General features: G+C 27.7%; 1 protein-coding gene across 2 annotated transcripts in view; it reads left to right on the top strand.

Moving 5' to 3' along the window:
- The first annotated feature begins 6,144 nt into the window (after window positions 1-6,144).
- LOC129960258 (protein FAM135A-like) overlaps window positions 6,145-27,137 on the top strand; it is a 67,683-nt gene continuing 46,690 nt past the window's right edge. Inside the window, exons 1-8 of one of the 2 annotated variants that reach the window (XM_056073536.1) lie at window positions 6,145-6,378; window positions 8,891-8,945; window positions 11,672-11,803; window positions 18,389-18,468; window positions 20,777-20,916; window positions 23,183-23,253; window positions 23,668-23,841; window positions 24,828-24,860. In XM_056073536.1, the coding sequence (XP_055929511.1) occupies window positions 11,727-11,803; window positions 18,389-18,468; window positions 20,777-20,916; window positions 23,183-23,253; window positions 23,668-23,841; window positions 24,828-24,860 (575 nt within the window). In that variant the 5' untranslated portion in view covers window positions 6,145-6,378; window positions 8,891-8,945; window positions 11,672-11,726. The remainder of the gene's footprint in view (window positions 6,379-8,890; window positions 8,946-11,671; window positions 11,804-18,388; window positions 18,469-20,776; window positions 20,917-23,182; window positions 23,254-23,667; window positions 23,842-24,827; window positions 24,861-27,137) is intronic. The other variant, XM_056073537.1, reaches the window with a different exon arrangement.

Raw genomic sequence — 27,137 nt, 5'->3', positions numbered from 1 at the left:
AAGCGAATGGTAGTGTTGGAAAGTTTTCTTAATTTTGACTAGACACGCTAGCAGCTTTGTTGGAAACAGATTCTTGGAAACATGAACAGCATGCATATGTAAGGATGCTGCTAACATCCATGAAAGTACGGTGCAATGTGACAATTAAGCACTTGATCTTTTTAAGCTTCTGGAATAGAATGTTTATAATATTTAGTGAATTTTAACCAAAATTCAAGTACAAATTTCCAAAATACTCCAAATAGCATGACAAGATTATCGCCTGCATGTCATTATCATGGCAAGTTGTGCATTTCAGTATTAAACTAAAGTATGTTATCTCTCCCGCTGTATCACTGGTTATTGCTCCTCCGAATCATTACCTGCTCCTGTTCATGTAGCATGACCTAGAACAGAAAATCTTCTGTTTTTAAGATGTCACAAAATGATGAAAGAATTAGTAAATTAACCGCTGTTTTAGTTGAAATAGCTGCTTGAAGAAAGTAAAGAATTAGAAAATCTTTTACTTTAAGAATTTAAAGAGAATTTTTCCATTTTCTTATTTATTACTTTTTTAACTTATTTTTATATGAAATTCTTTACATTTTTTATAGAGGTTTAGTTCTCTTCACAGCTTACAATGAGCATCTGTATGTAAGTTATTTTGTTAATGATTCAACAAATTTAAATAACTCAGCAAACAGAAATTAATTTATAGATATCAATCTTCCTTTCCGAAAGAGTGATCAATAATGCCTAAAAAAATATGAGTCCATACCATAACTGAAACAGAATAGATCATGATCCTTTTTCCTTTTTGAATTTTTGTGTAGATCATGGAAATTTTGAACGACACTTTTGATGAATTTAAACAACATAATGAAAGAGCGGTTTATAGATTGATAGATAAAGAAATCGATGTTTTATTCATAGGTACTTATGCTAATCGCATTAAACTACCAACGTTTTTCTGCATTAAATTGATATAAAATTTCTTAAATCTGACAGCATCTTCTCCAAAACTTTTTGAAAACAAAAATTTATTATAAATACAAACAACGTTCTGAGTACGGTGTGATTTTTCCGCCCGTACAGACGTCATCTCTGGTTTAAAAAGGATAAATAACACTAAATCTAAAATGAAACTTAGAAATGTTTTTCGTCCTCTCGTCATGTTTGATTTTGAAGAGTGACACAAAGGTAGTAATTTTTTGTGTCATTTGTGTTTGTTCTCAAAGACTGCTGATCTGTGAGTCTCTTTTCCTCCTCTCCCTATATTTTGCCTCTGAAACAACATATTTCTTTATTCAAACTATTGATAAAATTGGCGTCATTTCAAATAGCATAAGTTGATCTACGATATTACTGCTACATTTTTTTTTCATTATTTTGTGCAGCATTCAGAATATTAAAAAACATCATAAAAATATCTTTCAATATTTTTGTGCTAATAAAGTTTTAAAAGAGCTTATCGAAATATCTTATATAGTCTATTTAAAGAGCATGATTTTCAACTAAAAGACAGTTGGGCTTTTAATCCTGTAGTAGTCTTCAGAGTTAATTTATTAGGTATGAGAAGTTTCATGTCACCGAAATATCCGAGTGATTTAGTTTAATCTCTGCTACATACAGCGCTCTTCACATTTCCACTTAAAATTATTTTCTCAGCCAGTGTGAGCTTTGATTGGAAAATTATCACCTCTTTTGTATCGAATTTCTCGTGGAAATCTTTGAAAGAAATGCTTGACTTTTTTTAGTGAGTGAATAAGCTAGAAACCAAATGTAGGCACCGTTAATTGAAACTGTTTCATTAATGTTTTCTTAACACCGTATCAACTTTGACTCACACTTATAGTGAATGCACGGTAATATACCATCACAAGATACTGTATTAAATTTCCACAGCAATCCATATTCTGAATGCATGCAGTGCAATATCGCGAAGATATTTTAACATAATTATAGAATATCTTGTGACGCTAGGAGAGTTTACAGGAGAACCAGTTTATAAGTGGAACATCGATTCTTGCTGCAAGAATCGAATATGCTACTTCTTTAACATTCTAGTTAATAGTAGAGATTGTTTGTGAAGTTATCATCCATATTACCAGTCCATATTAGTAGAGATTGTTTGTGAAATTATCGTCCATATTACCAGTGCAGTTATTTGCTCTTCTTTCTCTTATATGTTCATCAGAGCGGAATGCAGCCCAAGTCTCAATTTAAGGAAATATTGTCACTTCATAATCATAAACATGTTTTTGTATTAATCAGCATGTCGAAAACATAAGAGAAAATACTGTACTTGTTATATTTTAGTAACTTGTCGTAGACATTTTCTTTAAAGTCACTGAATTTTTATTTCGAAACCAGACTTTTTTTACGGAATCAAAACCTTTTATAGAATTCAAAGGCCAAAGAGTATGCGGATCTCCAAGAATCAAAATAAAACATTATGGAAAATAAATTCTGATAAGCTATTTAATTCTTACATTATAATTTTTGAACCTCAAAAGACAGTACATGAGTATTTGTGGTGAATATCTGTGATTCGCTTCAAGACCTCCGTAATTCCTTAACTTGGGTATTTCTGAGACTTTTTTTTTCAGGAAAAATTAGGGATGATGAATATTTTCAGAGCGGTTATTACTTAACCAATATCAAAAAGTCACAAATACAAGTGATCAATACTTTTCAAAGAGGGGTGTGATTCAAATCCTTGATACGATCTTACTGATGATATTTCGATTATAGGTTTTGGATCGCGATAGAAAGTAGCAATCGATACGATATCACTGAAATTTGCCGGAGCGGTGACTTTACTGGAAAGTAACAATCGATACGATCTGTCCAATGGAAGCTCTCGAAAGAAATCTGTGATTAGATTGAAAAGTGAACGGACCGGTTATTGGAATTATCGTATCGTATCATTGAATTGCATATCACTGAAATTTATCGGAGCGGTGATTTTACCGGAAAGTGCGAAGTCACCGCCCTACTTTACGGGAGTGACCGATATTCGTATTTGATGATGCACTATTCCATACAGATCATTTTTAATTGCTCGTGACATGATTGACTTTGATTACATGTACTATGTTTACTGCTGGCGCCATCTATTGGTAGAATATAGGACTAAAGTAAACATTTTAAAGAAATGATATATATTTTTAACTCATCTTTTCCAGAAAATGGTTCACTCTAATAAATAAATTAAATAAATAGTTTTGAGAACAAAAATAAAATTTAAGAAGTAAGCTGAAACAGATAAATTAATTCAATCACACGTTAATTAAAATAGTAAATTAAGTATTAATTACAATTAATAAATTTTATATTTAATATTTTAATTAATAATATGATTGAAATAATAACAGATATTTGGAACGCATATTTAAAAATAACAATAGCAATATTATTTGTTATTCAAAAAATCGTGGATTATGCATCTCTAGGAAAAATTGACATGTTTCTCCTTGTTCCTAAATATACCATTCAAATAGAGATTGTGAAGTTATCAACCGTTTGAAGGAGCATTTTCGAAATTCAAAAGATTGTTCTCGATTGCAGCTAGAAAAGATAATGTAAGCCGTTAATAGTTCAAAAAATTATCATATTCTGAACCTAGTTGTGAACTCAATTCCTCTGCAGCACTGCAATATTCTTAAATATTTTGACAATAGTGAAGAATATCGAGAACACAGCGAAATACCTAACCCTTATAGCACAAGGACTCTTCAGTATTTTTAAGTTATCTTCATAATAAGATAAAGCATTCAGAACATCAAACAACACAGTAAAGATATATAGTGTAATATGTTGTGGGTTATAGAGAAAAGCACATAAACTGTAATGTTTTATATTTAATAGCATTCAAATGTAACCGAAAATTTTAAGGCTATTGTTAACGAAAAATGTTATCTCAAAAATATGAATTTTAGTTCAATTGCAGACTTTATTTGCAAAAATTTCTGGAACAATTTTTTACTGAATATACTATACTATACTTTATAATATTATGCAATATTTATGTAATAATGCTTACATATTACTTATGTAATATTATACAGTACTTTGTAAACAATATTGCAAATTTTACATATGACAACGTTGAACATTATTGAAAAAGCTATATTTTAACCTTCTGCCTCCCAATTCGGCTGCGATAGCTAGCCATTCAAATATCCACAAAACAGCCGAAAGCCGAAATGCTATATTCTTCCTTCCTTCCCTTTTTTAAAACAGAGTCGTAAAACGATGAGGAGGGACCTTATCTTTTTGCCAATGGTTGCTTCCTCTCGCACTGTCATTGTTGATTGATGTCTCCAGAAAGTGTTTGAGGGTAGATGCTTAATTTACATTAAACTTTCTGCTGGCTAACTACTAAAATCTCTTGCCAAAATGTCTGAAATAATAAAATTAGATATCTTTTGTATTTAGCAGCAATTCTGGACAAAAGGCATTTGGAAGGGAAAAAGAGACATTTTGACTTAATTTTGTTGGGTAATATACCTATAATATCTGTAAATGTTTACTAAGAAGAAAATATTTTGTCCAGATAAATATTTTATGTCTTATGTTATATCTTGTGCAATTCTGGAATTTTAAATTCTGAAATTTTTCATAAATTTTGGTAATCTACTTTAGAAATGAAGTCAGTTTTTTAAGTATCTACATTTATCATAATAACTTTTCAACTTTGAAACTTTATTCTCTTTAAATAATAATAAATAAATATAAGCAATTGCTTTCGAAATAAATTTGTTCAAGCTTAAAAAAATTAAAAATCCTCTTAAATTTTTATAATATATTAAATGTTTACAGTGAGTGATCAAGATTATTATTCTTAAAAAACAAACAAAAAAACGAGAACCTTTGAATGATTAAATTTTATGACGCAGCAATGATATTTAACTTTAATGAGTTATAATCATTTACAGAAGTAAAAAGTAAAACTGCTAGAAATTATAAAGTTTTATCACAAATTGTACAGATTCCTCATTAGTCAACAATAGTTTGGATGTTAGAAAGATGGAGATACAAGAACCTCCAAGAAGAAAAAGAACTCTTGACTACAAGAAGGAGGAAGGAAATATTTATCTTCTAGTGTCGTTACTTTCGATCGTTTTGGATTTTAAAAGAACTACATTTCGAAGAGGGAAGGAATTAAGAGGTTTGAATCCTACACTTAATAACATTGATTATTTTTGGGATGACAATTGTACAAACTCTGTATTTAACAGTTATGATACAGGATTTTATTTCTCATTTTTCTACTTATCTGAAATGAGCAAACACTCCAGATACTTTTGTACATATCCTGATTTTGATTAAATGTTTCTGTTTTAAAACTACATAAAGCTTTTAATAAAATGCTCTAGATCGTCCTTTATTTACTGATTTAATATAAAATAAACTGATGCTAATTTTTATAAAACTAACAAAATATAATTACAGAAAACCTTTGCTTTTGGAAAAATTTTCTATCTCAACTTGTGCAGTATATAAAACAGGAAAATTATACAGTTTAAGCAAACTAACAGGAACTGCAATAAATAACTCACATTTTACAAATAATTCTATTTTCACCTTTCTCTTAATATATGAATTTCATATTTTAAATTGAAACGTAGAAAACGGCTAACAGTTTCGAGAAGATAATAACCTTCCTAGTGCTTCATATATATTTTTTAAGTTATTACTTTTAACATAACTTTCAGTATTTATTTCAGTTGCAAACTTTAATGACGAGCTAAGATGTCTTCCTTTTCAAATTACCTTCATAAATTATAAAAATAATTAACTAAAAGGATTAATAAAGAAAATCAGGTGTGGAAGTGCATGTGCATACAGAAATTTGGTGATAATTTTAACTTGAAATGGTCTGTATATTAAGTAGTATCTTTAAGTCTTTCGACCGGAAATGGTCCGGAACTGCACCTGATCTGTCTTTTCTGTTTATCCAGTGTATTGTTTGTAAAATTAAAACGCATTAATCATAATATTTTATTTTATATTGCTTATTTATTATAAATTCTAATTCAATATTTACGTTTTAATATCAAAAACCTTTCGATATATTCGCTCGGGAGCCATACTGAAATCGTAATCTAAATCGATTAAAGTACCTTGCAGAAAAACAAGCAGACAAGATTTTGAGTGCTGACGATATATCAACTTCATGTTTTGGTTATCGTGCAAAGCTGTACTCTTTAATTTGTTTTGGTTTTTTTTTCTGTCGTGCATATGCTAAAGTTGAATCTGCTGCAGCTTTAATATGCATAATGTGAAATGCTCAAGGAAAGCATTATATTATCTAGCAGTTAATTTATATTTGAATAAAATAATAACATGTTAATGATTTGGAGAAGAGTTCCTAGAAGCGATCGATGATTTTTGGTAAGGATGGCATAGTTTTTTTCCAGCTAATATGCTTTTGCTGCATTTGCAAAATGTTATGCAAATTGTACAAATTCTCCGCTTTCAGTTTTTCTGTTTGCAACCTTATTTGAAAAAAATATTTAACGTAGGATATAGTTTCTTACTCAAATTAGTTTCGATTTTGAAATTTGTGCAACTATTGAGATTTTTGCATAGCAATTTTTACCTCAAAATAACTGCACAAAAAAGCTACATTTCTTATTATGATTTTTTTTATATGAGCATAATTTCTTTTTGAAAAATAAGTATATTTTTCATCCTAAAAAACAATATATATATAAAATAAAAAGTCAAATTTGCATGCATATATCCATTGTTTGCAAATGCAGTTTTAAATGCTATGCAACATATCTTATTAATATGTAATAACTTTTTATTTTCCAATAATCTTTCATTTCCTTATGATCCCCCACCCCTTTTTAAACTATTGGAATTCCCTGCATGCATGTGTGTGTAATTATAAACAGTGAACTTGTCAAATGTCATTTCAGTTTATCCTAATCTGGAGCTGCAGTATCCTGATTGACAATTTCTTTCTCATGCTTTTTTAATGCATGCATCTGATTGAAATAATTTCTTTGATTAATATTAAATAAGAAATTCATCAATTCCTTTGACACATTATTAGTTGATTCTTGTAAATTATTATAATTTAACAAATATTTAGACAATCTTGTAACTTCTTGTATTTTCTTGCTAGGATTCCTTCTGTTAATATTGTTTAATTAAAAGAAATTCAGTTGTCAATTACATCACCAATATTAAAAATTCTCAAATCATTTTTAATAATGACAACATATGATCTGAATTCCATTGAATGGATATGATGTATGGTATATTATATTATTCAATACATTTATGCTATAAATATTGATTTTGTAATTTTTAGATTTCTTATTCATTTCTTTGACTGAAAAAATTATTTCTTAGTGTTTATTTTCTTTTTATTTGCCTCACTGCAGGTCCAATATTGCAGAAAAATTGCTAGACCTAATAAAGTATTTCTATAGACAACATACTTCTTCAGTTGCATTTGCAGATTTCTAATTAAGATTATAATTAAAATTTTTACATTTTCAACTTTTCTTAAAAGATAGATGGTTCATATTAAATTTTAAAACCAAATAAATTTTTTATGTTCTAATTACTTATATAATGAGCACTGTGACATCAAAGGTAATCTTGGCTGTCTTTAAATTCTTTAAAAAATTAGCAGTTATTTTATTGCTAGAATACTTCAAGCTGATTTCATCAATACATTAGTTTCTTTTACTGAGATATGTGCTCAAAACTCTTATAGAATCATTTAACTCATTTACACATCCCTTGAAAATATTTTAATACCATAAATTGCTTATTATCATTTTCAATATTTTCTGAAGCAATGCAAAAGACTATAATTTTAATTGTATATTTCTAGAATATTTATATTTCTAATAATTTTCATTGATATCAATATTCTTATCAATTATTATTCCATTAAATATGCTCATCAATTTGAAATAAAAAAAATATTTCAAACTTGTTAATTGTATGTTGGGCTTTAATATTATAATTTTGTATGCCATAAGTGTAAAATATTGTTAAAATAAGAAAGATATCATTTAATATTCATACATATTTAATTTTCTGTACTGAATTAATACATTTTAATATAAAGTATATTAATTAAAAAATTATTACTGAAATATTCTATATATCAATGTATAGGTATGGGCAGGTCTGAAGTTCTTTAAATGACAACTCAATTCTTCTTATGATTTAGGGAAAGGTTCTGTTATTAGTTGCTATTAAAATTTTTGCTAAATCCATGATTAATATCAATGCAACACTCTCTGTAGTGCTGAACAGAAAATTGGAGAAGTATAGCATGAACACATTCAGAATTTATATAGCTGCCAAAGGGAATTTTCAACTAAATCTAATTAAGTAAGTATTTATTTTGGGTATGTGCTTCTCTCATGATAATATAGCTTCATGTGGCAAAGCTAAAGTTACAGAAATTAGACTCAAAGAATCGTGGTAAGCCAAAATGTGCATAGTCTCAAAAATTAAAGTTTGTATTTAAACAGGTAGAAAATAATTAATTTTAAGAATAGATAGATTGAGTTTATATGCATATATATAGTTCTATTAATTTTCAAAATATTTGGACTGTTGTTGGGGAAATTTAGTTTGCAACTATATGAATACTTTCCCATTTTAGCTATTTGGAATACAATGAGTTTTTTCAAATACAATATATATATATATATATATATTTAAGTGAAAAAGCTTCTTTATAGTTTATTTTTTAAAGTATTAAAACAAAATGTGTGTCAGAATATGAAATTCATGTAAAAAATAATAAATTTGCATTGAAAATATAATATAATTATGAATTTTTACTGATCTATATAGTTAGAATATTGTCTGTGAAACTATCATTTATAAAATTTACTGAATTAATATTGTGAATTTATTATAATAGGTTCTGACACTTTTGAAGTTCAACTAGTCTTGTTACTACAATAATGTTTTGCCTCGTAAGTATTTCTTGAGTTCAAAATTTTCAAATTATGCCCTGGTAAATAATTTCATACTTGCTTCAAGTTTTGATTATATGCTGAAATTATAGAATTCTTAGCATTATACTTATGTATTATTTTTATATTTAAAACTCTGTATATTGATATTAGTTGTATATTAGTTAACCTATATAATTGTTGCATCAAAACCTTCAGATATATATGAAGCATTTGACTATATATTTACTTTTGTTATTTGTAATTAATTACAAATAAATTGTTTAATTTTCAAATGCAGAATTTTGGACAAGTATATAAGTATTAAAAAGTGATAATCTGTTTGAGATAGCTAATGCTCTTAAGAAAGGTCTGATCAAGCTTTTAATTCAGTATAATTCTGTTATTATAGGGGGGGGGGATCAAGTTTATGCATGTGATTTTGCTTCTCATCTTGTGATTGCTTTTATTATTTTGCTTTAAAGCATTATTGAGATTATCACGAAGTACTAATAAGTGCATTTTAACAACAGGTTTACTTATGTTTTGTTGAATAGAAGATTAATTGTTATTGAAGAAATGGTCATATAAAAATCATTATGGACAAATTTAAGATTTAAAAAAAATTAATGTTATATTGCTTAATGTATGTTAGAACATTTTAATTAAAAATATATGTCTGATTATAAGAGTTCCTTAAGAAATTCAACACATTAATTATTATGAATTAAAAAGAAGCAGGCATGTACCAAAAAAATATATCCATTGTCCTATTGATCTATAATATTATAACTTATAAGAACTCGAATATGGGTAAAACTGTAGGTTATGTCAGTACAACATTCTATTAAATAGCCCTAAACAAAATCTCGGTGTATTTAAAACTAACTAATAAATTTAAGCAAAGTTCACTTTTTAGCTCTAATAACCAGTATGCAGTATAATAAAACTCTATAATGTTGAACAGCAGCAACAGCTATTTAATTTTTTAGAGCTCGTGTGATGATTATAAGGTGTATCAAAGCACATATTTTGTCACTTATTGTCATTGCACTTATTTTGTCATTCACAGATAAAGCTAATGGTAATTTTCTGCATACCATAAATTTCATTTGTCACTGATTTATTTCATAACCAGTAGCAACTAGAAAAAAATTATGACCACAATCCTACTCTATCTCATTAAGTGTAGATTAAATATAATTGTTTTACCTTCATATAATTACGTAGTTTTCATTGTTTGAGTTAAGGTAATTTCATTTAATTGATTCTTAGCATCTAAAATATACAAGTGTCCATAATATAAGGGACTATGACATTTTATAAAAAAAAATAACAGATTTATATTTATTTCATGAATATGAAATGCAAACAAACCTGAAGTTAAAATATAAGCAGAAAAATAGCAATTCAGATTTATTAAGTTAAGTATATATGTTATAACCATTTTTTCGCCTACAATAGCGATGTCCTCAAAGATGAGAATCCTCATATTCAAGAATTTCAACTTTTTAGCATCAAAAAAAAAAAAAAAAAACATTTGGATTTGGGGCTTTTTCTAAACTTAGTAGTATTATCTTAAGAATTTGATTACAGTGGCTTCTATGAAACTTTATAATGTTATGCATCCACATCTTATTTTAATTCAAACATACCATAAATTGTATATAATCTTGATCTGATTATCCAGAAGAATTTGAGTAAATGCTTCTACTCATGTTGCCACAATAAGCCTCTGTTTGCTAAGTGGTAGGAGATTCTGCTCTGTCATGCATCTCCCAAGTGCATCCCATATACCATGGGAATACAGTTGGATTATTATGCAGGCCACTTTATTTGATATATCCCTTCTCTTTAAGAAGGAAGCCAACAAATTTTTTGTTGAAAATACCCAATGAAACACATCTAATTGGTGTATGGGCAAGCAAACAGAGTTTTATCCCCTGGTTACTAACTGTTATAATATTATTGTGCCTATATCTGTATGTTTCCATTGTGCCAATATGACAGCTGTTATCTGATGATTTCTTTTGGCTTTTATAAGTGTATAATGCTTTATATTTATAATAGTGTTCATGACTATAATATCTTTCTAATTTTAGTGACTATTCTAGTTTCATAAAATCTTTTCCTCAAGCATACATTTCGAAATTTCAAATTTGTATGCAATATCTTGATTTAATTATTTTTCTCTTATTTATCCACAATGTTTTTATGAATAAAATTATCTGCATGCATTCTGTGACTCGTTTAATTTATTATATGAAAATTGAAAAAAAAATTCAAATCATCTACACAAAACATAGACTGTCTTTTTTTCATATTTTCTCTTCTCCACTTTTTATTTTGACTGAGAAGCTTGTGATATAATTAAAAATAAATATATAATTATCAACCAACCAGTAATGCCTATTTCCAATACCTGGAAACTATTTTAGCTTCTCTGAGTATTAGCATTTTATGTTTGTCTCTTAATCTGTAGACACCAGTAAGCAGTGAAGCAATTTGAATGGTGGATTCCTAAGTTAAATTTTACGTTCAGTGGACACTAACATGTGCAAATACATATAATTTTTAGTACATGATTGTGATTTTGGTTCCTCCAGATTAGTAGTAGTTATATTTTTTCTTAAGGTTTAATAGAAAATAACTGATTTTATATATTTATTAGATGATTACTGTAGGAAATAAAATTTTTGAACTGTGTTATAAATATATTTTATGCCATTAAAATGTTTTCTTTTCAGCTCTTAAGAAATCCATAATTATCAATGCCAAACATCAGAGCTAAGTGGAAGGAATATGGGTGAATTGCAGTGTACTCTGGAGTTTTCTGTTGAGCTTCATAAATTCATAAATGTTGACTTGTTCCAAAGAGGGTAGGTTTTAATTGGACACTTCTGCATTACTTCATTATTGTTTGTAAGATTTGAATTTTGTAAGCTATTTTTCCCTTATTTTCTTGTGTATTAGTTCTATAATTTTTTAAGTTATTCGATCTCAATGACTATAGAATATTTTGATGATTTTAGAACTATTAACTGTCAATTAATATATTAATTTTGCTAAAATGGATTTCTTGAACATGGCGCCATCTATTATCCAATATGAGAAATATTAGTTTTTAGATTCCATAATATTTATAATTATAAAATATATTGAAAAAATAAAAACAAAGTTTTTAAGTATACTTTTAGTGGTGTAGTAAAAAGTAAGAGATGAAAAATTTTATTAAAAATCTATTAGTCTCATTCCATATATAAAGTAATTAAGAAACAATGCAAATATAAAATAGAAATTCTGGACACTCATTACATGATAAACTATATAGTAAATATGTTTGAAATTCTAGCTTTTTTAGATTATTTCTAACAGCTTCAGAACATCCATAATTACATCATCCATTACATCCATAATTTTGATAAAAAAGGTTAAAAATAAGAATATTATGAGGAAATAAGAATTAAAATATTTATCCTTAAAATGAGAGTTATATTAATTCGAACTGAAATATTGATACCCTTGTAGAGTATTAAATTTACAAATTATGTTCAAATTAAAATATTATTTTTTAGAAATCTAGTGTATTAATCGACGGCAATTTTCTTCTCAGTGAAATTTTATGCATCTGTTTAAGATATGGATATAAACTTCAGGGAAACTGGTTGATCTGATATAGTTGTTTTCACACGCTATTGTCCCCTCAGGGGCTCACCTATTATAGGTGAGATGGGTGTCCCAATCATGAGGTTACCAGGGATCTTTACTTCCTTATGTTTTTAAGACCACAATGACTATCAAAAGAAATTGACTGAAAACTAGAAAATAATAAATATAATTTTTTAAGCACTTCTATCAATGCATTAAAAAATTATTATTTTAACCATAAATCTGGTGGTAAATAAAAATGCTAAAAGCATGAGGCACAAAAATAAATAGAGGGCTATAAAACTACAGTAAATGCCACAGGGAGCAAAGAATAACCCCATGATTCATTATATCATAATGCAAACAGATAAATTTGATTAAGATTTCGAGTTACTAAAAGCTTTTTTATCTTCTGAACCTCAATCTATTACTATTTTTGTTTTGCTTTTCAGATTTTTGATAGCAGTTACTTTTCTTTATAGTGGAGTAATAAAAGCATTTTTTAAAAGTTTTTTTTTATATTAATTATTTTTACAATTTTGCAACGCTCTAAAGAGAGTTCAGCAATATTGCAAATAATGATTCTTGAAAAAATTACTAATTACTTTTTAAAAAATCATTATTTGATAAATTTTTGCCAATAAAATTTCTAAAATTTAAATACATTATACATAATTTTACTGTTATAAACGTGTTTTCAACAACCTGTTAAAAAAGGTTTGCTCTGTTCCTAAAGACAAATAAATAAATTAAATAGCAGATTTCTTTTTACAACTTCTGCACCTATGTATTTTCGATGAGAATTTTATAAGTTGCTGTGAATCAATAGTTTGAAAGGCAACTTTTTATTGAGAGAAAATTCCTGATTTTCACAGAATATAAAAACAATCAAGTCCAGAAATTTGTATTTTTTAGCAGGCCGGTTTAATAAGTAGGCAAACTGCGTAGGTGCTTCGCAGCTCTAGAAAACCCTGATGTGTAAGTTTTTTTTTTACACCTATTTTGCAGAAAAAATTTAATTTACTATTGTCGTGCACTCGAATTTGTTCAAATAAAAAAATATCTTGTAAATTTTAGAACATTATTCTAACAGCATTCGTAATTAATTTTCGGCTTCTATTTTAAATGGTTTAATTTTAAATTTTATTTTAAATGGTTTTGTAATCGTAACGTTACATATTGCTTTAAAATGTAAAAGCTGTTGGATTAGATGATTAAATGCTACTTAGACTGTATTAAAAAAAGCTTTTTTTACGATTAAAAATTACTTAAAATTTTTTTATAGGTGAAACACTTAAACTAATGTTTTTGAAAATTATCTGAAATTAACTGTTTTAATATTTTGAGTTGTCGAATTTTACTACTTAAAGCTGCGAGTTGAGAAATTAAAACCAGTTAAAATTATTTGGTGTTGAAAGTTGGGAAGCAGAAAGGTGGCCCTGCGGCTTACATTGTCTGAGGGCCCCTACAGGGCGTAATCCGACCCTGATCGCGATAATCGGGTGTCGGAGCCATTGTGATGGCTTCATGGCGGAAGCCAATGCTTTTTTCTGCGACTTTTGTGGCTTCCCTTTATCAATTCATCTGATAATTCCATGGTTAATTACTTAAAGATGTAATTTATCAACTTGCAAGTAATATTTATTCTATGCAAGATCTCTTTAAAGACAGACTGAAGAAAAAAAATGAACGTTTTTCGGTGACTTTTATGGCTTCCCTTTGAGTCTTTCAGACTAAAGAACTCGGCATCATTATTAAGTAGCTGTTTTCTTTCTTTTGAGTGGCCATTACCCTTCTCTCAACCACACAAAATTTTTAAATTAAAATTTTAAACAGTTTCTGACAGAGACTTGCAATAAAAGAATATAGTGTTTCCCAAAACCAAGAACCTATTTCTTTTCATTATATTATCATTCTGAAGAAACAAAACGTGAGTAGCTGTTAACTTTGATATGTAGCATTTGTATGCAAATAATTATTGTTTTAATTGTGAATATTTTTAACTATGCGTTTTCTGTCTATCACTAATTTTAGGCAAATTCTAAATTAGAAAGAGGAAAATCTGCGTACTTTGTATGAAAGTTACTTATACTCCTAAAACAAAAGAATTTGAATGTTTTTTCCTCTAGTGGAGAAATTTATTCCATAATTTGACTTTTTATGAAACCTGTATAAAAAGTAATACTGCTCTGTATTAAATTAATCTAATTTTTTAAAGTCAACTTATCTATTTTTTAAATCTTTTCTTAATAAATATATAATTACCATAAATAAATATTTGATATTATTATTCTTTCTTGTTAGTACATACAGTCCTTGCAAAAAGCAAATAAGCTCTTCTGGGAAGTATAACATTAAAATTTCTCACAGTAACAGCGAGAAATAAATATCGATGTCATAACTTATTACGATAAATATTTACCGGTGACAAAACTGGAAGGCTGAATGACAGCACACTGAGCAAGCATATTGAACATTTCCTCAATATGGGTTGGGTTGACGGGGCACCTAGCCCCGGCAAGGGTTTATTTCCGGTAATGGAAGTCTGCAGAGAGCCTAGCAGTCAATCTATTGCCGTTGTTAGCTATGATACGCTCTGGGAATGATCTAAACATATTCAACATTTCTCTCAATATAGCCTACTGTTCCATTAATCGCCATCTTTCGATGAATTTTTGAATAAAGACTGTTTATATAATATTTGGTTGAATGGTCCGTAAATTAAATTTTGTCTCATTCGGAACAGCAGAATGCATGCGAATACCATCTGAAATGGCTAAATTATTTTTCGCTAACACTATATCCATTTCGTTTTTCTCCATCCACTACTTTATTTCATATTTGCGTTGAAATCTATTTTAGCTTAAAATTAATGTTCTGTTTCTCATTACGTTTATATATTTCAGCGTAATTGGAAATTTAAGAAATTTTATGTCAGATACCCTACAAAATAGTCACTAATATCCAATGAAGATATCTGTAATAACAATCCGTGTTTTTTATAAATTCAGGATTGTTTCATCCAGGTCGGGATTGTTAAACTGACAAAGTATGCTACTGATTAGAGGCCTTATAACTTTGGAAAGCCCCGGAATCTCGAGAATTTTTTTTATGGATGTTTTAGGGCTATCTTATTTTGTTTTCTTTTGATTTATTATGTTCATATATTTAAATATGTTCTAATTAAAATCATATATTATTTAAATTTTCAGAAGGTTATTCTGAGGTGCCCCCCCCCATGTTTTCAAAGTTGATTGCAGATGTGTTTTTTTTTAATTGGTTGATTAATTTGTGAGTCAACAATCATGGTCAACTTTATATTTAAGTTTAGAATGTATCAAAAGAACTATACTTTTTTTTATAAATTTGTTTGAAAAATTTTAATTACATTAAAAAATTCTTTTATGTATATGAGCTACTAAAACTGACTGTCTGGAAGACAGCCACAATTAAATGTTTTATTATTTCAGTTTGCTATAATATATGTTATTTAAAAAGTACTTATTTAGAGATTAAATTAAAATCAATAAAAATATGAATAGTTGTAGATGGGGGGAAAAAAGGACCTAAATCTTGCATTGTTTTAGGACCTTTACGGAGCTTAATCTGGCGCTGCTTTTTAGGGTAGTTTTAGATATAATCTCTCAAAAAAAGAATCCAAACTGTTTCTTCACATGGTTGATAAATTATTGTTCTTTGAAAGAAATTATCTGTCTCTTTATAATGAGGACTTCTTGTGTGTATGCAAATTTTTCTTGTTTAAGGGGTCATCTTCATTTAAAAATTTGCATTAACTAAATTTTTTCAAAAGATAAAATCCTATTTTAAGTACAAATGCAAAATCTATATCAAATAAACTTGAATACTTAAAAAAAAAAAAAAAACCTTTATAATTTCAGGGAAGCCATCCATCATTTATGAGGTGCTTAAATTATGATTGCTTAATATTAAATGAAGGTTTACGTTTCTTCTGTATATCACACTATAGTCGGCCGATAACAACAATTATTACTTTACTTTAAAATGTTGCTTAACACATTTCGTTAGTGTGTATTTTTAAGATTTAAAACAAAATTTAACAACTTGCGGTAGAAAGACGTGTCACGCACTTCGAGATGCTTTTGTCACAGAATCGCCAACGACATGCTGTACATGTCAGTAGGCAATTGTTACAGAAGTAAAAATGGTGTTCGCAACCCATCGACTGAGATACTTTGCCGGAACACAGTCTTAAATCGAAAATTAATTCATTTAGAAGATATAAATCTTTTTGAGATTTCTATAATGTGTCGGATGCTTTGTGTGCCCTTCCTGCGAGTTACAGTGGATTGTTACAGGAAATCTGTCTGTTCGGCTGTTTGAATATAGTTAACACGATAACTACAAAACAACTAGAGCTAGACGGATGAAATTCGGTACAGAGATGTAGCATCTATAGCATAAACACCTACCAAATCTTAAGTCAAATTTATCTAGGAGTTGACCTTCTGTCATGTTTTAGAAACATGTAAATGCGATAACTTGAAAACGCATTGACTTAAATATATGAAATTTGGTATATGATTTTGTAACTGTAATTGTAGCTTTGTGTCAAATTTTAATTTCAGGGAAAACGCTTAAAATATAAATTTGATTTTCGGATTCTTTTCACCGCATTTCTTAGATTAATCATCCCCCTCCCCAAAAAAAAAACTGGCCAAGGGTTAGGGTTACTCGATAGATTCAGTAAACACGCTAAATTCACGCCAAAAGTTAATATTTCGTGACTATTATACTCCAATGCCAGGCAAAACTTTCTCTGCCTTACTTACAGTCCACGATTTTTTGTGAGGAGTGGGAATAATACCTTTATGAGAGAGTATGCGAGAAAGTTTTGGCAAGACCACTACCGCTAGTTATTAATTATTAAATTATTTTGAAAACTTCTAATAGAAAAATATCGAAATTGTGAATCGTCCTCCGATGAAGCAAAAACCAAAATATTATTCTGCCAAATTTGAGTCACTTCCGTTCGTTAGATAAATCAAAATTTAAACGTGTCCAGAATTTTAACATCTCCACCTTTTACAGGATTCTCTCAACGTACCATGCATTTAGTAAGAGGGAAAAATAAAGCTAAAATGAAGTAGAAAAGAAAATGCCTTTGGATTAATTTATAGGTCATGCATCATTTTTCTTTTAACATTTTTGCAAAATTGCAATTGTTCAACAGATGCATTAATAACAATATGTGAAAATATATAACATTGGATGGCAAGTCGCTTGAATGCTTACTTTTAAGTATTGCAGAGATTTGTTATTTAATTTCCACCATACTTGGCATTGTATGTCATACTATGTATAACTTGTAATGATATTATTTATGCAACTGTAGATATGTATATCATTAAATCTGGGTTGCACCCTTTATTTAGTGCATCTATTTCTTCTATTTAATTCATTGGCAAATCTATTGTAGCAGACCTTTTTGAGTTTGCAATCTCATTTTCTGTTGTAAAAAAGGACTGGTTATGTATCATAACCCTTAGAGTTTGTCTCTTGAATTTTTAATCGCTGATATATTGAAAAGGAATAGATGTCTAGCTACTTCTGTTTTATGTTTCTTTGGAAACTGCAAATATTTGGAATCAAATTTTAAAAAAATCTTGGTTTAATGCATTTAATTGATAACGACATTATATTAAAAGTAAATTATAAGTATCATAATTGAATAAATGGCACAAATGCGTTTTAAAAAAAGAGAAGTGATTGATTATCAAAAAATTTTATATATATATGTTTCATTAATAAAATTGCATAATATATTTTCTCCCTAGTTTTTACCAAGTAAGGAGTACATTGAAAGCATCACCAAAGCTTCCAGTAAAAGTTGAAGTTAATTTGCCTAAGAATTCATGTAAGTTATCCAACATAATATTATTTCTTTTTCCCTTAGATGAAGCAATAGTTACGTAATATATTTTACTATACAGGGTGTCTCAAAAACCTTGCCTGCGGCTTTTATTCCTAAAATATTGATCGTAGACATATACTATAAATTACAAAGTTGCGTAAAAAAAGGTGCAAATGGCTATGAAATCAATTCAAGTTTTCAGGGGATTAAACTTTAAAAAATACAAAATTTAAATTTTTATATGGACCCCGTACAAAAAAAAAAAAAAAATCCCAGGGATTAAAGTGTGCCCCATCCTCTAATAAGGTCATGTACAAAATTTCAGAATTTTATTATGGAAATTCTCAAAGATATGTTAAAACGAAGTTGGAGAAGGATCAATCACAAATTAAAATGCAATTGCTTACAGCTTCAGTGCAAATGACGCGACGCAGAATTGCATCATAAGAAAATTAAATATGTTTCATATCTTTAGTTTTAAATACAAATTTTAAAATCTATGCTTCCGAAAAATACTTTAAAATTTTATATCATGAATTGCAGAATATAACTTAAAAATAGCACAGTCAGTGAACTTGTAAAAAAATCTTATGTAATCTTTCATTAAAGTAATCTTTCCTTTAAGTTATTATTTTTACGTTTTTAATAATTCTGAACCAATAAATTATATTATTTATTTATTCAATCATTACTTTCTTTGTTAATTTGTGTACGACCTCTAAAGCACGAGCATCCGAAATGATCTTTTTCTTTTTGCGAACTCATATAAAGGCATCGAAAAGTGGTTTAAGTCAGCATTTATATTGTTTCATATCTTCAAGATTTTTTGTGATAAATTGCTGACATTTTCTATACGACCTTGTTAGAGGATGGAGCACATTTTACTCATTGGGAATTTTTTTTGTACGGTGTCCTTATAAAAATATAAATTTTGTATTTTTTAAAGTTAAATCCCCTGAAAACTTTAATTGATTTCATAACAATTTGCACCTTTTTTTACGCAACTTTGTAATTTACAGTATATATCTATGATCAATATTTAAGGAATAAAAGCTGCGGGCAAGGTTTTTGAGACACCCTGTATATTGTGGTATTGAAATATCTTATATTAATATTGTTTTAAATTTTTGGACTTTTATACGAGTAAAAAAAAGAAAGGAATTCAAAAACAATTTTTGCAGCAATTAAAATTATGCTCACATTATAAATCCATCCTGTAAGTGACCATTTTGCCTGAATCAGTTTTATTTTCCTTTAATTCGAATTGTTTCACTGTTATTATTAAATTTATTTTTTTCCACCACAATTAGCTGGCATATGAATCTCTCTGTTTCAAAAAATTATATTTCCTGTGAATAGATTGTCATGACAATTTTCATGTATTTATTATACCGTATGTACCATATAAAGACAAATAGCATTGGATATTACCATAGTCTAATGCTATTTGCCTTTCATAAGTTATTTAACACTCAGCATATTTGTCCTAAAATCCATATTGAACTTTCAAAGTAAACATTATCAAGAAAATGAAATTAATCTGAATGGGATTTTCTTGAGTTTGAAATTTTTTTTTTTTTAAATAACTGGTTTGGAACTTAAAAGTTTAAATGCATGAAATTTGGGAACTGTAGTTATAATGAGTGACTTTTTTTTGTACGTGTTTTTATGTACTTTTTAAATTCTTTGAGCTGTTGCTCATCTTGTATGTTTTTCTCCTTAGTAAAAAAATTGTTAGAACTTAACATTTCTAATGGAAGAACCTAAACCTATCAGCAAAAACTACTTTAATTACTAAATGGAAATGGGTAAGAATGTAATGGGTACTACTTTTTATTCTCCATTTGTGGTGTACTTATAATGTTATTTATTAATATGGCAATGTAAATTAACTGTAATTTTAAGTCTATAGGATATGGAAAAGCTGAATTATGTCAGTGTATTTAGTGTGGCATCCTTTTGAATAATTTAGGATAAAATAATGTGAACCCATTTTGCTCGCATATATTGCATGTTTTACATAAATTATTTCATGAAAAACATGCAGGCATTAACTTATTTTGCACAAATACATGCATTTTAGCTGTTTGATGCATATTTAGAGTGTACTTTTTCAAGACATATTCTTTACTAAATATTTATCTTTATAAAGCATTCAAAAGCCAAATAAGGGTATAAAATTTTTTAATTCATGTAGAATAGAGTAACATCGACTTTTTATCAATTGTTTCCAATTTTAAAAATTTGTTTATGTTGCAGACTTTTATACTTCATTAATAATCTCTCTCTCTCTCTTTTTTTCGTATCTTAGCTTGTACCCTTGTATTTCCTGCCTGCATTGTAAATGGTACAGCTGTTAGTAAAACATTTCAGATCCTTTATAAAAATGAAGAAGTCATTTTGGATGACATAATTATTTTTAAAGTGCATACTCTTGTTGAAGGTCACAGGGTAAGCATTTATTTTTTATATCTAATTTTAAATTGTTTAATTTTACAGCATTTATATAATATTTAATAACTGTAAACAGAAATTGTGCTTATTTCATTTATAGTAATTAAAGCGTTCCCTTTAATATTAATGCAATGTAATTTTAAAATATTTCTGAATAGGAAGGGACAATTGTCTTTATTTTAATTTAATTCTTTAGAAATTGGAATTATAAATGGTTATTATATAAAATGATAAGTTTTCTTTTATTCAGATTATTTGCGAAATCCGAAGTTTTCAACATTTCAATTATTGCTATTTTATAAGCATCTGTCTTCTGTACTGTTTTTGTGAATCTAAAATTGTGGATGAAATTAAAATATGAACTTTTATTTGTGCATGTTTTTGGGATTATGCTTAAGAAAGATGATAATTAGTATTTATTTTAAGCGTGCTTTTTTTTTTCATTAGTAAAGGTATTTAGAAATTCGGATCTACTCGATGACAGTAGCAATCGCACTTATGCAGTATTTTTTATTTTTGTAGTGATATTGCATTAAAGAAAAAATATCAGTAACTCAGACAAATGAGCCAGCTATCGGACGAATTATTATTCTAATATACATTTTCAAAATGATGGTGTACTTAATGAAAGAGAGCAACAGCCATATAGCTAATGAGTTTCAGATAATAGTAATATATATGCTGTATTTTTAAAAGCCCAGGTCTAGATCCCAATATTTAGACTTTTTATTTTAATACACGAAATTCAATTTTTTCACCTGTGTTTAATTCTTTTTGATATAAATAATTATTTATTAATATTGATAAATTGATTTAAAATATATAGAAATATATTAGATTGTTAAAATTAGATATATGTCATTTGTTTTTAATATTTTTTGCATAAACAGGTATTATTATATTAATATTATTTTGAAATCCTCAGCATTCATTACTTAACATCCATCTACTAGTGTGAGCAGAATTGCATTTGAATGGTTTGTAAATATAACATTCAAAAAATGATGTTCAGGCTTCTGTTCAGTTGTTATGAGTGCATTATATTGATCTAGCGATTGTAAATGACACCTGGAACATAATATTCATTTTTTAGTCCCCTATTCCTCCCTTGCTTCATACATCCACTTTTGGCTTTTAAAAAATGTACAATAAATGCAAAGATATTGACTTCACGGCGCCCCCTCTCTCCCCCTCACACATTTACGAGACTGGTGTCCAGAGCAATTATATCTCTTTGTCCATCCTATTTTATGTAACTATTTATTTATGACATGTCTGATGATTATGTTAAAATACATGGATGTAGTTGGCCTTATTAATTATTGTTATTCATATGGCTTAACCATGCGATTCTTACCTTACATTGCAATTATTGGTTTGTTCAGAAAGTTCCTTCTGCTCTCCGAAAGCTGACATGCTATTATCAACCCTTGAAATTAGATATTTTCTTGAAGGAGGTGCTTTTGCCAGTATTTGTTTCTCTCCACTATCAACACTGGTATAATTGTTTCTGCTATGTTGTGACTGTAAAAATAGTGAACGAAAAAGTGCATTTTTTTATATTTAAACTCTTTTCTTTACTATAAAATAAGAATGTTTTTCAGGCAGTTAAAAAGATATGTACAGTTAACGAAGACAATGCTGTAAGTGCGTAAATGTTTTGTAAATTCAGACTAGACTGATTTCACATTTAAGACCGGTAGTGCCCCAGTAGGCAATCCGTAGTTGATGACAATCTAATTAAGGCGATGATCATAAATAACTAAATTATTTGCATTCTTGAAATAGCAGAGGGACTAGAATTGTCGAATTTGATAATTTAGAAATATTTGATACGCTTTGGATAGTCGTCTTGATTTTTAGATACTTCCCTAAATTTAGAGAAAAATTTACATGGACATAAGATCGTCTACAATAATGATAAGCAAAAAATGTCATGGAGTTATTCGGGTAAGCCGCCATTAACCGCCCAAATACTTATATCCATTTTCAGAATGTTATACTTGTTCCTTATGGGAGTAGAAGAGCATATTTTTATTAGCTGCTGTAGCCCAATCAAACAATTAATTCGATTAAATATTGTAGCCAGCTAAGCAATTTAATTCAAACCAGTGACCAGTTTTCAGAAGCGTGCAGTAACCTTTGCAATTTTGAAAAATTTATATGGAATAATATCTCTGTATATTTTATAGAAGTTAATTTTTTTGAGGTAATCAGATATAAAACGTCACATCGTTTTTAAATTTAATTTTGTTTTTTGTAGGTCAGAGAGTCGCTTTTAAAGGCAGATTTCCAGATACTTGTTGAGTTGTGGTTCACGGACCAATCATTTGGGTAAGTAAATCTATGATCTCAAGTTCTAATAAATAAGCTATTCTTTACTAGTGACGTCCTTGCGGAGTAATATAACATTGAAGGCATTAGATGCTATCTTCAAGGATTAATTTATTAATTTCCCGCCTATTTAGTGAAGCTATGTCAAGAGGTCTGGGATCGATTGCTATCGTGAATGTTTATCAGAAGTCTAATTTCTGCCTTCAAGCTTCTCATTACTAAGAAGCCTAAATGCAGAAATTAAACTTAAGCACAGTGTTTGTCTAAACAAATGTATATGTGATAAAAATATTTTTTTATATTAGTGTTTGATTGTCTTTTGTTGTCATTAGAGCACATGCACTCATCTACCAAGTTATAAATGTCAAATTTCCGAAATTCATATAACTCATTTCCCCTCTTGTTTCTTTATAGACCTGACCAACATAATTCCATCCATTGTGTCAGTACAAGAACTTTACTTCTGCATTTTGATCCAGCTAGAGGATTACATCACCATATACCATTATTGTTTGATTACTTCCATTTATGTGCTGTAACTATTACCATCCATGCATCTATTATAGCTATTTGTCAGCCATACCTCAGGTAAATGCATTTAATACTTTGATACGATTTAATTAATTATATATAATTAAATATATTTTTGATTTCGTTTGTGCTGAGTATTTTTCCTGTTTTTACTGATGTTTTTTGTCAATTTATATTTTATTCTATAAAATGTTTAAATTTATGCAAAAATGTAATGTTTGCATGGGCGAAAGTAATTATATGTTTCTAGTCTCCTAATATTCAGTGGTTTTCAGTGGTAAATCAATAGTTTTATTCTCTTATTAACTTTTTCTCCTACTTTGTAAGAATATTATACTCCCTTCCTCGGAAAAGCATTGATTTATTTTATTTGCTTTCCATATCATTTTGGTAAAATTGATGCACAGTTTCTAATTTTTTCTGTTAAAAATCATTTGTTTTCTTTACTTCTCACATTTCTTATCTCTTAAGTCTTTTCTTTTGAAATTTATGGTTTCCTTCTTTTTTAATAAAAATAAAAAGGTAGTGTGTGCATTTTTGAAAAATTCATTATGCTAATTTTTCAGTAATAGTTCTTTATTTTCATCCATTAACTTCATTTCTAGCAATAAAAGTTTTTTTTGGTTATAACAATTTGTTTCCTTTTCAATTGTTTTAAAACGAATTTTCAGATTTAAAAATAATAAATCTAAATTTTATAGTTCTGTTAACTGTTTTTTCAAAAGTGTCTTCAGTAGTCATATTCATACATTAAGTTTGTAAAACTGCCTTTGAGTTTTCTTCTTTGAACTTCTTTTTGCTTTAAACTTTTATATAATTTTTTTCATTAAATATACAACCTCATCTATATTTCCTATTGTACAACTATTATGTTGTTTTTCTTACCGTAACTGTAACTGTAATAACAAAAATAATTAAATTAAAACCATTTTGCTGTTTCCCCCATTTACTATCTAATTAGTTTTTAACAAAAACCTCGTTTCTGAAATCGAAATAGCTTTTGTAATTTCTATTTTCTGTAATCGCACAACCTGTCCATTCAGGAAAGGTATGATTGTGTCTTTCCATCAAACAAGGTAAGTTATTCTGTTAGAATAATAATTAGAATTAATTTAGATTAAAAATTGTTATTTCTTAAATGAGGTTTCAAATTTGAAGACGAAATTTTAAATAATTCATGTGCATTTAATTAAATTTAAAATGATTATGAATTTTTAAAGGTATTATCGAATTTAATACTTATCTACTTCAAAGATTCTGTTAATATTCACTTGAAAAATGACAGTTACTTTTTGATTGATATCACAATTGCAGAGGAGTACCCGCATAAAATTACACCCTGTGCAAATACCAAAATAGCGCCCTCTCTTTTTAAAGAATTAAAAAAAAAAAAAAAAATTACAATTTGTATAGTCAACTTTACTCTGAAACTTTATGCCAGGAAAAACTAAGATTAAGTTTGTAATTAAATCTAAATAATAGTATATAAACCATTTTTGAACTTATTCATTATTCGCCAAACTACCGTTGATTTCCTAATGTTACCCCGCTTCAATTTACTTATTAAATTTACTTAATTTTTGGCACTCTGAAAGCATTAACTACTTCAAACAATTGGAATATAATGGAAAATGCAAAAAGGACTAGTGCATAAAGAAAAGTGTTAATATTTAAACTAAATTTTGATGTATGAACAAAATGAAAATGTCTTGCACATTTTGCTGTTAATTAAATGAAGGATTTTTAAAAAAGAATTGAGACTATTAATTTATTGTTTGGACCAAGCATGAAAGTAATTTGAGTTACAAAAAATTTCATATTGCACTGATATATATAAAATACATATCTAAGCTTCACTACTGCTGAGTAACAAATTAATTGCTCCAGATGCTTTCATACTGAAAATAAGAAATGTTATCTTGTGAAGTGTACAAATACATATGTCTAGAACAGAAGTCGTAACTAACATTTGACTCATTCATTTATTTAAAAAATGTATCACATTCCAAATATGATTCTAAAACAGAAATGATCATATGCGTTTAATAACATGCACAGGGAAAAAAAGCTTACATTCATAAACTGTGAAATATCTATAGGGCTTAAATTTTTCGCAAAAAATCTGATTTGTATAAATTTTTCAGCTTTTGTAGTGGTAGGCAATTGAAATTGTTATAACAATAATTACATTTATATGATAATTTAAAAGTTATGCATTTAATCTAGCTATATCGCATTTTTTAATACTAATTTATGTTTACTATGTAACTCACAGTTTCATATGAAATGCACAATAAAAATATCTAGCTGTAGAATAGCTGAAGAAGTTATACAAATTTTCTAAATAGTTTGTACGTCACATTTAACATTGAAATAAAAAACTATGCGATGCTTAAAGTTATGCAGAGAGAAAAAGAAAGCCTAAATTTCGTATGCTGTAAAATCATTTACTTTCTTTTCATAGTTTAAGAGTGAAATAAAATCATTGATTAAATAAAGTATCTGATAAATAATGATGTTTATCAGTTGAAAAAAAAATGCTTTAGAAACTTAATGAATCAATGAAGTTTGAATTAAATTTCAGTAATGAAAATTACTGTTGCAAATCATATTTAAAAATGTGTTAAAATTACCGTAAAATTATACATCAAATTTATATCACTGAAAGGATAATTTTTTGAATTTCCAGATTTAGTAAAAAAAAAAAAAAAAAATGTTCTATAATATTTTTTAAGGTATTGATAAAAAAAACTTTGAAACTTTGTTAACCTTTTTTAATTAATTAAAATTATATTTAAATTTTCTAAAAAGTTTTTTTCTTAAGACTTTTTAGAAAATTCCATGTCTTCAAAGTATATTTGTGCCTAATTTGATCCATTTAAATCAAATGATCTAACTGTAAACGCCTCAGCATATAGATAGCAACAGATAAAACATTGTTTTTGTTAATATTAAAAGATATAATTACATAATAAATAATTAATATGGATAGTTCTTAGATCTAAAACGCATTAGAAGTTCATATTACAAAAATGTTTTTTAAAAATTTATAATGTTTTGAAAATTTTGAAAGAAATTTTGCTGAACTTTCTTAGAAAATTTGATATGTTATAACTATAATCATTTAAAAAAGGGTTTAAATGAAAAATTCGAAGTTATTTGTGTGAAAGTTTTATATATATTAGAAAAATTGGAACAAATATACATTTCATTGATCTCATACTTGAAGAAACTTCGATGAAATGCACACAATACAATTAATCAGTTAAAACACACACACAATTAAGAATAATGATGTACAAACCATATAAATGTTATTTTTTTATCCATTCAAACTTTAAACATTGATAATT

Source organism: Argiope bruennichi, chromosome X2 (genome assembly GCF_947563725.1).
Source record: "Argiope bruennichi chromosome X2, qqArgBrue1.1, whole genome shotgun sequence".
Lineage (NCBI taxonomy): Eukaryota > Metazoa > Arthropoda > Arachnida > Araneae > Araneidae > Argiope > Argiope bruennichi.
This window is presented reverse-complemented; position numbering and strand designations above follow the sequence as displayed.